Source organism: Gavialis gangeticus, unplaced genomic scaffold (genome assembly GCF_001723915.1).
Source record: "Gavialis gangeticus isolate Ggan-Ray unplaced genomic scaffold, GavGan_comp1, whole genome shotgun sequence".
Lineage (NCBI taxonomy): Eukaryota > Metazoa > Chordata > Crocodylia > Gavialidae > Gavialis > Gavialis gangeticus.
Genome location: NW_017729031.1, coordinates 29,202,274 through 29,215,797, shown reverse-complemented (window position 1 = coordinate 29,215,797; position 13,524 = coordinate 29,202,274). Strand labels below are relative to the sequence as shown.

Here is a 13,524-nt window from a genome sequence, read left to right as displayed (position 1 = left end):
GGGCGTGTGGTTGTACACAGAACTTTTTGATTAGCTACATGCAACAGAAATTAGGGACTCCTTTAAAGAGCCTTTGACAGTATGGGGTTGGAAGCTGCTTAGCGTTGTCATCAGAAAAATCAAACTCTCTTCTGAGAGCCAGAGCACTTCCCCTCTCACTCCCCCTCCCATATTTGTGTATATTCGGAGAGTCAGGCTTAGTTTGTTCATAAACTCCAGTTCCTGGGCGGACCCCACACACAGCTGGATTTGAAACAGCTGGATCCGCCTTCCCTGTAAGTTTAGCCAGAAACTCCACAAAACCAGGAGTCTTGGGTTGATAGGAAAAACACAGGAGACTGGTCAGACTGGTGGAGGATGAATTGATCCAAACTGTGAAGCTGGATTTCCAGTTGCTGGCAGAAAATGGATTACTGGAAGAGACTGGGTCTGATTTCCCTACTGCTGCTATCCTTCTGTGAGTAGAAAAAAAAACTTCTGGTAGGCAATGTTAAGAAGCATATTCATCGCGGTCATTTGTTTTTCCTTTCTCCAGCAGATAATCTTTGCGTTCTCCCTTGATAGTGATTAGCTGGAGGGTTTGAAATCACTGAGAATACAGTATAAAACTCTGGTAGGAATGCTGGCTTGGAAATCAGCTGTATATTTCTCTTATAAAAACTGGTAAACGTTGGACTTGGTGCATGTTTCTGCATACCTTCTTGGAGCTGCTCACAGATGTCAGTGTTTATGGTAGAAAAATATATATAGGTCAGCATTGCTTGTTGGAAATCTTTATTTTATTGAAGGAGATTAAAACCAATTGAGGTGCACTGCTGAATGATCTGACTGCAACAGTGTCCAGATGCTCAGATGTAGGACTTCTATCAGCTCCACTATAGATGCAGAATTAATCAGTCTATTTAAGAGGAGGTTAAAAACTGTCTCTGCAACAACATCTGGTTATTCAGCAACCCCTTCCAGCCCTGACGTAAAGATTTCTTTGTAATAAGTACTCTGTTTAGCTTTCTGTAGTACTTTGTTAATATTGCAAATAACCCCCCGCCATCCAGGCTTGAAAGCATGCCCTTCTGTGTTCTAATCTTGTGTTTATATCTTTATGATTGCTCCATAACAGGGGATAGGTTTGTATATAAATGGACGTTACGTCCATGTCCACTAAGTATGTATGCATGTCTCTCTGTATATACAATGCCAATATATATGTACACATTCATATATCTATATATAGTGCATATTTATATATTCACACAGGCACTGGAACATTCTTACGGTGAAGTCTTTTTTTTTTTTGTTAAACACAGACCAGTTTCACTCAATGTATGATGTTACACTGTAACTGGAAATGCTCTTTGCTCCATGCAGTGAAGCTCTGGGATTGTCATTTCGCTTTATTTACACCTAAATGAGCTGACTGGTGATGAGCATCCGTATACAACTTCTCAACAGTAAAAGAGCATGAAATAAGATGACTGATACAGAAATTGTGTATGTACAATTGTGGTGCACAGTGCGATGGATGACTTTCACAGAGCAAAACAGAGGAAGTGAAAAGGTCAAGTCAGACGAGTATTTTCAGAGTCTCTGAAAATGTTACCTGTGAGATCAATGCTGGTCTGACGGATCAAATGGTAACTGCTGCTCTGAAGATTAGGGGGAGGGATGATACACTGGGAAGAGACTGCTAAGATAATCAAATTTGAGCAAAACTAACTGAAGTACCGAAGGGTATTATTTTAAGCATAGCATGGGGTTGTTTTGGGGTAAGAGAAGAGACCACTAATTATCCTCGAGAAATGCTCAGTTTTGAACTTCTTTAACTTATGGTTTCCCTCTTCCAAAAGGCAGGCTTTAAATCCAAAAAGGCCCAAATCAAATCACAATGTCATTACAGAGATCATCTGAAATGTCAAATGACCAAAAACAATGCGTGTTAATTTTAGCTAATTAAACATCTCCATATTTTAGCCAATTAAACAGCTCCGTATTTTGATCTGTACTGTCGTATTGTAGGGGGGAAAAGTCTGTTTTACTGGATTTAACCTTACAAGATCTTCAAAATATCTTAAGTAGGTGCCTAAATCCTATTTCCTTTCAAAAGGAGATGGGCACCTAATTCCCTTAGGCTCCTTTGAAATCCCCAGCCCTCATTACCAAAGTGGATTAAAATATACATTTGATTACTTTTAAAGTAACAAATACCTAAAGGTATATAGATTAATGTCTAAAGGTCATCTGAATTAGCCATTTAGCAGCAACCGGAAAGTAATTCTTCTTAGTTGAAATGATTTTGATGCCTTCTTAGTCATATCGGAAAGAAAAATGGCCTGGGTTGTGTCTCAGTTACACCAAAGTAACTGCTAACTCCAATGCTCCTGTAAGGCTTTGTTACTGTCTTTAAGTACTCCAGATTTTCACCAGTACAACTGGGAATGCAATTTGGCTGATTCTCTGCTTCCAACAGCCCTTTTCATACCCCTTTAATTGGCGATTTGTCTGAATGATCATCTAATAACGTAACAGGCTGCTTTCAAGACTGTAGTTTGATGTATTGTTGAGAATACAGTAACAGGATGCCTTTAATTCTCACTAGTCAGTTATACAAAGACACACCAGATTCTCCTTCAGAAAATATTTATCCTTAATACTTTTTCCTCTGGTTGCTGCTCCTGATGAGCTGCATGGCAGAATTTTTTAAGCTGAACATGAAGACAGGAAACTGTCCTGTTGTGTTTCAACACAAAATCTGATTATAGAATATGTTTTTACCTTCAGTGAGCCTGGGTGTAGGAAGACTAGAAATCCACTTGTACACAGAGCTGGGTCTATTCTGGTGTCCACACTTCCAAAACAAACTAAAAAGGGATCACAAAAGGGCCACATGAATTATTCAAGGTCTAAAAAAAACCCCTGCCTTCCAGTGAGTAACTAAAAACTCAATCTATTTAGTTTATCCCAGAGAGAGGTAAGAGGTGACCTAAGCAAATAAATACTCCCCGTGTAGTATAAATATGGCATAGGGAGAAGGTTTCTGATAGCAGAGGCCTTTTCACTCCAGCAGGCAATGGCACCATAAGATCCAAATGCTAAAAACTGAAACTGGGCAAATTCCTATAAGGAATAAGGCACAGCTGTCTGAATAGGGAGGGCAATTGCTGAATGAAACAATTTCCCTAGTGCTGTGGTAGATTACTCATCACTTGAAGTCTTTAAATCAAGACTAGATGTTCTTCTAAAAAATGAATTGTAGCTCATCTAGGAGCTCTGGACTCAATGTAGGGATTTTATGCCTGTATTACGTAGGAGTTCAGATAAGATCATCATTATAATCTGCTCTGGCCTTAAAATTCTATGCCCTTTTTCTCAAAAATAAACTCTTATTTCTGTGCTAATCTGAAAACTTGCAGGTTTTTCTCAAGCTTCAATAAGATGCTGATAAATAGGACTTTGACTGGGCCAGCGCATAGTGGTATGGTATACTGCTTCCAAAGTGGCATCTTGCTCTCTACCATGTAATAATTTAAAAATATATATCCCGGCTCTGTTGCAGTATGATTGTTGGGACGACCTTGAACACACAAGCTGAGTGTAACTGGAATAGCAATATCTCAATGTGTCTGCAGAGTGGGAGGAAGCTAGAGGAGCCCCATTGGGCATCTGAGTCTCCAAGGAAGTCAAGCTCAAGAAATCTAGCAGGGACTGTGAACCTCATCAAGCAAAGATAAGCCTATGGGTGTACTTGAAACCCCTGGTGAGAAGCTGAACTCAAGGCTTCCAAAGAGCATGCACAGTCATTGGTTGAACAGCTGCACAATCTAGAGACCCACTTCTCAGCTGTGTGGAGCAGAACTTGTGGGTTGTGCTCAGAAGAGTATCACTGCCCTCTCCCTCCTCCCAATCCAGCTCCCAGTGGTACCATCTGGGATGCGTTTGCTCCCAAGACTCCCACAGAATTCACAAGTATTTAAAGTTCCTCGGGCAAAGCAGTTTGGTTCTAATTCTGGATGATCTCTTTTTGAACAGACCCACAGCAGCTGCTTGTTGGACATAACACAGAGTATCAGAGCACATACTTTATTCTCAGTAATAAATGCACAAGAGAAACCCTGGCCTTTGATTTCAGGGATCCCTGACCCACCCCAGGTTCCTCGGGGTACTTTCTCAAGAGGTGGGGCTCCTGTGGCAACTGAAGATAAAACTTGATCTCCAGTTAGCAGGCAATTGAGAGTTTTTGTCCTTGAGTTACAGTTACCAGTTTACATGACAACACCCTCCCATGCTTGATCCCATGCTAACAGGGCTCTTAGTCAAGTGGTTGAACCCCTAAAGCATGCAACAGGGACAATCAAAGTATGAAAACCAGGAGGTGTCATCCTGTTTTAAAGTCAAGGAAGCAGGGCTTCAGCTCTGGGTAACTTCTTTCTTTTTTAAAACACATTGAGGTATACAGTCAAGATGGTTATTGTACTTTAAACAAATAGTATCAACATAATTCCTTGATTTAACCAGACCCCCCCCCCCCCAGACCATTAAGGGCAACATTTTGGAAGGCATGCCACAGATAAGTCCTGCACCTTCCCAGACTGCCACTCTGATCTCATTCCCCTACCAGATCTGCTGCTCTGCTTTCTGCTCCCTGCCCAAGTTGTGGCTCTGCTTTCTACTTTGTGATCTGTGCTCTCTGCACAGTCAAATAACTCTGTTTTCTGCTACCTGCCCTACCTGCCACTGAGCTCTCTGCCCCCTCCCTGTTTTGCCATGTACCACACAGAGACTGCCCCTGCCATTTGTGGTACAAGTTTGCCACTTCTATCCGACACGTATCAGATTTTACTGGTTCCCTTTGACTTATACTTCTAACAGAGCAGCTTAGAAGGTGATGTTGCATTTCTCTTGAGATAAAACGCAAGGCAAGAGAACTGCTCAGATAATTATGCAAGTGTATTTTTAAGGGCAAGAGTTCAAAATCAAATCAACAAACATTTTGCTAATAAGGGAAAGTGGAAAAATCTGAAAAATGGGAGGGACAGGTACCATGTGCCTGGTTGGGAAATACTTCTGATGTCAATTCTACTGCACTAGGATTTTGGTGGTGGCGATTATGGCAGGGTAGTATTGCTGTTACATGGATGTGGATGGGCGGGTAGTGCCTGCATGGCCGCACGGGATGGTGCTTGGCGGCATTCCATGCCCACCTGCCCATGCATACCCCCTAGGGCCTTCTCAAGTACCCCCAGTTGTTCTAGTTAATTGAATTATTACTTATTACCTTATTATTTAATACTGTTATGTTATTATTATGCCCACAAACAAATCAGCACCACCAACAAAACCTTCTCCAATCTGATAAGAGACTAATGGGCTATTCAATGGTGTCTATCCATAGTTAAACTTTTATCTTTGGCAAGAGCAGGGAAGATTTCCTGGGCAGCATCTGACTCCTTCCAAATAAAAAACCTGACCCGATACAGGTGTTGTAAGAAGGCTGAATGAGAAAGAGATCACGACAGGCCTCAGATAAGGAAGTCAAGGAGACAAGGTGGAAAAAAAAACAACCTTGTAGATATAGATTCATGTCCTTCAGCCAGGTTTTGACCAGTGCAACAACAAGCAGAGGTAGTGGCAAGTGGTCGCAAGTCCTCTTTTGACCCCCACCCCAACACCAGAATTTTAGTTGTTAGTATAATTAGGTGAGCTTCAGGGCTCCTCTCATTTACCCTAGCAGTAATTATGTCCCTAGAACTAGTCCAACTAGGCCAGGATTGCCAGAGTATAGCGCACTCTGGCCGCAATCCTTTTTGCTTCTCAATCAAGAGAATTGGGAGCAAATGGCATACAACTGGGCTCAATGCTACTCTGACCCAGCTCAGTGTGCTGCAGTCCTGGGCACACGTGTAAACGTGGTGACCGGGAGCAATAAACTCAGGCGTGATGTGTGCCGGAGTTTATTGTTTCACATGAACTGCACCCAGCAATTCTGTGAATGATATTCTACTTGCTTTTCCAGCTTTTTTGTGCAACCAGAGCAGTGTAATATAGCAAATTTGCTATCCAACCTCTCAGTTTCAAGCAGGCTGACTGCAACTTAGAGCCGGATGTAAAACACATTTTATTTTCCAATAATATTTGTTTTTTTTTAAAAATATGACCTTTTTTTGGACATTTGCTATGGATATTTTTAGGCTTACATAAAAAATCAAAGAAACTACATTTTTAGGTTTTTGACAACCAGCACCTTTGTTATTTTATTTTTATGGTTGTTATCAAAATTTCCATTCCAAAGAACCATTTTTTGTCAAGAACAGTAATGAAAAACAATTTCAGCCAACTTCTATCATGACAAGTAAATTTTATTAATATATTATAAAAGGTAAAGTCATTAGTGTATTTACCCATCATATAGCCCTCATATATATTAGATGGAAAGTGAACAATCAGTAGCTTTTCTACAAAATAACTATGAAAATATTCCTGTATTCTGAAGAAATACCACTGTGGCTATTGTCCACCCCTTGTAGGTTTATACTGTTCTCCTAAAGCACCATCAGTGCCTTTGACAGTATTTTTACCTCTCCTCTCAGTGATGATTCTGAAAATAACCTTTAGCATGTAATCCACTCCTTTATATTTGTATACAATTAGGAATTAAGTACCTGCACCCAGCATGAATTGTCGTGTTTTATTACAGGTACACGAGTCCACACTGGCATTAAAAATAGTGTACACATTATTTAAAGCCCAAATCAGCAAGCTGCACTGATTGCAACTAGGCTAAAACAAACAGCCACTATTATGTCCTGACAATGGAACTAAACCAGCTTGCTCCATCTTGCCAGGGGTACAGGGCACAATGCAAAATTATTATATCATTTTATATTATTATATAAACCTACTTTTGGAAAGACCCAGCGTGATAGACCACTCCACAATATAGCATTATCAAACCTGTGAGTAAGGGGTGCACACAGCTGGCCCAGACTATGGGCCAATATCTCCCCGTAGGTCTTCATGGATATGCAGGGATAAAGTTGTGGCATCGCAATTATGTAAACTCTGAGAAGAGAAGTGTGATTTTGCCTGTGTCCAATTTCTGGAAAGGATCTATAGGACCCATCCTTTAGACAATATCCATCTGAAATGTTCACAGTTGGTGCTGATAGCAGTCACCTGTCCAGAAGATCAGACATGAAAGTGCATGCCGGGTACTTATCCCAGCAACCCCGTTCTACAAGATAAAACCTGGCACACAGCTATCACACTCCGCTAGCAACAGTGCTTTCTCTGTAACTGAGAAGCCACAATTATACTTAACAAACCAAACTACAGCTGATATTACTGTAGCAAATGCAACTCGTCTTCTGGGAAATTAATTTCTCCAGCTATATGTTGCAGTCTTCTAGTTTATGGCAAGCTGAGACTCATTGTCCGCATAGATCCTGGGAACTTTGAAATGAAGCTTCAACAGAAGTGTTATTCTTGACAAGACTGGGTTATTTATATTCAAGGGGAAGGTGTTTAAAAAAAAAAAGTCTTTGCAACATTTTACAGCACACAATTTGCAGCTATTAGTAAGAACAGACTGTACTAAGGATCCCAAGTCCAGCGCCAGTTGTGGTAGCTGCTGCATTTCACTTCACTTTTCCACTATCTGCTTTGCTGAAGAGAGGGCTGCAATTTCATCTCTACTAAACCGTTAGGGCCGAGATTCTCGGAGGAGCCTGGAAAGACCAAGGTATCTCGGAGCACAGGCCAGTGTGCCAGTGTCTTGCTACTGCAGATGAGGCCCCTGGCTTAGCTTCCTACTTACACTCTGTCTAGCTTAAAGCCCACCAGCTGAATCAAAAACTCCATCTCTTTTGAGATAAACAAAACACCAACTAAAAGTAGCTCCAAACAGCAGTTTTGTCCTACTTTGTCTCTCTCAGGGCTGGCAGCTCTCCAGCGAGATTTGTATTCTTCCTCCGGGTGTCAACCTGGCCAACAGATCCAGGATTGGCAAAATCTTCTTCCACGGATCCCGGGAACAGAACTGAAAAAGAGCTCATGTCCTCTCTCTTCTGGGAGCACCAGATCTAAGACCAGTAGACCAACTAGGGTTGGGTGATGGGTAGAACTGGCCCAAGCACTTACTTGCAGGGGGATGGCAGAAAGATATCAGCTGCCACTGCAGTATTCAATCACGCTGGCAGCATGGCAGGTACCAGAAGTTACTGCTGCCTCCATGCATCCCACTGTGCTGGCCACCTGGCTGCTTTGTTATGCCCCTGCCTAAGACCCTTAATAATGGGTTGACTATCAGATCTCTCCCTTTCTCTCCCCTTCTTACGGCACCCCATTACCATACTGAGCAATGTGCAACGTCTTATATATTTACCTGTGCAAGGGCCCAGAAAAGGATGGAACTCCTTTTGTCGCCATTTCACAAATGGGGATTGGAGGTGCAGAGAAACTCCATGACTTCTCCAGTTTTGCCTTCACTTTTCCTGCAGGCCTGGTCTTATCCAAACCATTAGTGCTCGGGTTTGGGGCTAGGGCAGAGAAAAGATTTTGGGTTGGGCTTGCCTTGTGAATTCTGTGAAGCTACTGTCACATTTATTTGTGCGCTAAACTGGTTATTTTTTTTCTATGTATTTTTCCATTATTGCTCTTTAAGATTTGGATATGGATCCTCTCTCACCTTGTCTACATTTCCCCCCCAAAAAACAAGCTGGCTTTTCTGTGTATTTTGCCTTGCCCATGTATTCATGGTCGGGAAAAAATAATATTTTGATTGTTATTGCTGTATGCTACTTCCTCAGCTCCCTAGTGCTTATGTCCTAGCTAGCCACGGACTTCAGTGTGTAGGATCTCATCTTACAAATACTTATGCCTATGATTACAGACATGCACATACTTACTCATGCCACTTCAAGTAACTCACCTAAACTCATCTGCAGAATTGGGACCTTAGCTTGCTGTTCCTTAAAGAAAGGACCCTGACTCTTCTGTGGCTTTGTGAAATGCCTACGCTATCCTTTACATTATAATATTGATGATGATAATACATAAATGGCAGCATTTTACATGCATATTCCTAAAAAAAAAAAACCCCTGCTCTGATGAATTTTAAGTATTAACAAGACATCTGCATTTGATTGATTTTAAGTATTAACAAGACATGTCTGCATTTGCAGGTGCAGAGTGAATCCTTATATTGTATTTCAGAACAGCTTTGCTACTTGCGCTACTCCATGGTCTTTGTACAATCGCAATGCAAAAAGAAAAGAAACCTCCATAGTTTTGCTTGTCAAGTTATTCTATACTGGGAGAATCTACAAGCCAGCAGCGAGGTTAGAAGACACTGATTCAATTGTTGTCTTTTTGAATAAGTCATTTTTTTCCATGTTTAAAAAGTGCCAAATTTAGCTGAATCATCCATGATCGATAACAAGGTCCTTCCTCTTACAACAGGAAGTGATGGCACATCCAACTACAGCCAACAAGTGGATGATTAATTCAACTCTCTTCAAGTCATAGACCCATGGAGCAAGCATCCACAGAAGAAAGACCAATGGATCCTTTGGGATTCCACTCCTGTTATGTCTTTAATTTGTCAACAGACATCTTTCCAGTGTGCTAGAAAGGATTTCAGGATGTTCCCAGCAGATGTGCAGGAAGATAGGGCTTTCAGGGCTCACTCCCTCTGACACATGTTCAGTCCACTGTTGTATATTAGTTTTATTCTTGCCTGTTCATAAAACAGTGGAGGAGGAGTGAGAGGTCCTAGTCCATTTATCCTCCTCAGCGCTATTCCATCTGGCACAGAAGGCCTTCACTTGGAAGGATTGTAAGACTAGTGTTGCATGCTATACCCAGTGGGTAGGAACTGAGTTAAAGAAATGAATAGCTGCTGCAGAATGGGGACTAGACTGAGCTATACTACCTGAGCAGCACAGCTAGGTACATACCACCTATCAATCTCATGTTAAAGGCTGCTAGGGTAGCTAGCATGACTGTTGCCCATTGATCCTTAGAACGCTATCACAGCCTAAATAGTCCCTTCCTACCCCAACCCTGTGTGTACACCAGCAGGTGCAAGACAGGGAAAAGCAGGTCTGCCTCACTGTAGTGCCATGCCAATGTCATGGGAATTCCCACCAAGTATGTCTACTTCATTTCACCCCTCTACCCCAAACATCACCAGGTACAAAATGGGCTGGGAATACTTGTTGCTCATGTCTTGTATGTGAGGATGTATAGGACTGTGCTTCCGCTTCAGAAGTACCATTTTACGCTTCTTTACCCATTATAGTTCTTTTGTACCTGTGTTCAGGCTCTGGTCAGGGACAGGAACATCCATTCACACACACTCCTATTGAACTTAGTGGTTGGTTTCATGCACAGAGGATTTACTGTTCAGTTTGAGGATCTCTTTATAAACAAACAGTCCCACGTATGAAGAGATATTAGCTTGTTTCTTGCTGAGCTGTCTTCTAGTAAAATTATTTCCATTGTATAGTCTCACATATGGAACATGGTGAATAAACTGCACTAGCATAAGGTTGGCATTGGCTTTTTCACTGATTAGCCTTATATGAAATGATCATGGAAATATTTGAACCAAAGAACATGGAAAAATGTGGAGGCCAAAATATTACAAGTGACTAGGATGCCTCATAGTCATAACATACCTATGATAACTATTAAAAGTGACTACGTCCCAAACTTTCTGAACTGAGGCTGCATATAGATGTACTCCAACAGGTTCTAATTAGAATGATTTGGAGCAGACTCGATTAATCGAGTCTGCTCCATGTTCTAATTACAGTGCTCTAGCATCGCTACAACATTACATGTATTAAGACTCCCTGCATTTCAAAATGGCTGCAGGGGCACTTTAACTAAAGCTTGTTGAATGAGGTCTACTTAAAGCACCCTGTGGCCATTTTTTAATGCACAGGGCTAATACACATGATGCTGGAGCATTTTAATTAGAGTAGCTCTCCAGGAACTACTCTAATTAAAACATGCCTCCCCCCACCTCTGAGCACATGGATAGGGAGCCAGAGACCCCACTCAGGCGTTTTCAGTAAATCAATTGAAAATGGGGGGGGATCAGAGATCATTAGCCACTTCCGGAAATGTTTTACCAACATTTACAGGCAGTCCTTAGACTTACGACACAGCTGGTTCCTGAAAACCACGTCTTAATTTGAAAAGTTGTAACTCGGAACTGATTTTCCCATAGGAAACAATGTTATAAATGGAGGATTGGTTCCTGACCCAAGGCCCAATACCCTATTTTCACCAAAAATAACCCAGAATTTTGTACTCATTCAATTATAGATGAATAATATAGCTACATTAACGTATTTGTATTGTAAATAGCAATCATATTGATTTGGAAGGACTCCTTTGAGGAGACTTTGCTGGACTTTTTTAAGGGGTCGTGGTTGAACTTTTTGAAGGGTTGTTGGCTGGAGTCTTCTCAGGAGCCTTGGCTGCTTTCTTAAAGAAAGTGTCCGAGAAAGTTTGGACAGATGTTCTCCAGGGAGATGGGAGATGTGGCAAACTTGTTCTCTGGCATGGCTTGGCATCAGATCAAGCGTTGTAAAGTTGAAACTGACATCAGAAAGTTGAAATGGGGTCAATCTATAAATGTTGTAACTGTGAAACGTTGTAACACGAAACATTGTTAAATCAAGGACTGCCTGGATTTATACTTCTATTATTAATTTGTTGATAAAAATATCTATAGTATATACAGTATATCTAATTCAGGGATTTAATGATTTTCCATGACACATTCGATGAATATCTGTGCAAAAGCATGAAAATTTAATAAAAATGTGTGAGTATGTCTGTGAGAGAGAGTGTATGTATGTGCATGTGTGCATACACGTATGTGTGTACTTATGAACTCATCACTAATAATACTTGGTAATTTTATAGTGCCCTCTATTCATTCACATAATATCTCTACCTCAGCAAGAAGTGGTATCCCCATTTGAAAGGTTAAAATTGATTGGCTGGCCACATCTATACATTAAAAAATTTGGATTTGTTTAATGTTTAACATCCCATTTCAGTTTCCTGGCTTTCCAATGCTTGCATCTGCTGGGTTTTTTTTTCCAAAAGGGGTTGGGAGCATGTCTGGTTTTAATAGTTACAGTGTTCTTCTAATTTTTTTTAATCTTTAATTTATTGATATGAACTCTCTACTAAGTTCTGCTTAAAGACTTTATCTGGAACTTTCTTGGTAGAACAAGATATGGTATGTTTCCTTATAGACTGTATTATGTCATGTCAAACTGGTAAGAAGAATTGCATTAAAAAAAACAACTCAACTAAATTTGAGCAATTTTTAGTTGGTTGGAAAAAAGGGGAAATTTTGGCAAAAATAGCACCAATAGCTTTTTCCTCTGTGTGTGTGTGTGTGTGTAAATTTGAAAATTTCAACCCAGTCTACTTCAAGGGCAGGGGTTGGGATCTGTGCCAGATTATTAAACAAGACACTAAGACTAATGCAAATGAAGTATGACAGCTCATAAAGCTTCATAAGATCTTTAGGAAGGAGGTTCCTGTATTTTTCAACTTGGTCAGGCTGCTATTTTCAGCTCGGGGGAGAAATGCATAATAGTTTTATTAGATGTGAAGGAACAGTCAATGCTGGAGCTGTCTGATAAAGTACATTAAGAATTAACAGAGGACCCCTGCATTTACTACTTTTCATTTAATCCTTTTGCAAGCCTTGGCTTCATCATTGTTCTAAAATAATCAAAGGATTGAAAGACGCTTACGTTAGTGGATCACAAAATCTGTTGCTGAGATACATAACAGCTACTCCATTCGAACATCTCTTTGTTGGCTCATCAAAGTCCTTCTAACAGATGGTAAATAGAACGAGTGCCAGGAATTTTCAAATACTCCTCAGGAAGTTCATCTAAATCATAAGTAAACCATTTGCACTTAAAACAGAGCAAACTCTGTTGCCCAAATGTGACCCAGATAATGTTTCTGTCATGTTTACCTATTCTGAGGAATATCCTTAGATTTCTTTTTATTGCCCTTTTGTTCTTCTACTCCCATCCACTCATGAAGATTCAGGCTCCTGCAGAGCTAGGAAAATATGTGTAATGCTAATTTCTAGAGGGGGAAAAAAGTATTTTTACTTGTATCAAATGGCTAAGGTGTAGCAAGCCACAGGCCAAATACTGCTTTAATGTGGAGAGGAGATGACCGCCAGAGGCTAGAGGTCCCATCTTGAACCACGTGGCCTGGATAGTGTCTAGCAAAGAATGGAATTGGACCAAGGGTGAGCAGCTGAAACATAACCAGAGAAGACTTCACTAGCAGCCTAGGAGAAACGAGCAGGAAAAAAAAATGGAGATAACAGGGCTCCCACCTTTTGCTATTGAGACTGGCAACCTAGGACCCCACTGAATCCTTAGGAGCTTTCTAGTGCCTGGATAAGAGCTCTGGGCAAGAGCACTTTGTACTCTGTTAGTCAGTAAGCCGTGGGCATCCTCAGCCACCTATGATCTA

General features: G+C 40.9%; 1 protein-coding gene across 1 annotated transcript in view; it reads left to right on the top strand.

The window, feature by feature from the left end:
• The first annotated feature begins 214 nt into the window (after positions 1–214).
• LOC109301398 (TGF-beta receptor type-2-like) overlaps positions 215–13,524 on the top strand; it is a 63,935-nt gene continuing 50,625 nt past the window's right edge. The window contains exon 1 of the mRNA XM_019522555.1: positions 215–457. Coding sequence (XP_019378100.1) covers positions 406–457 — 52 coding nt within the window. The 5' untranslated portion in view covers positions 215–405. The remainder of the gene's footprint in view (positions 458–13,524) is intronic.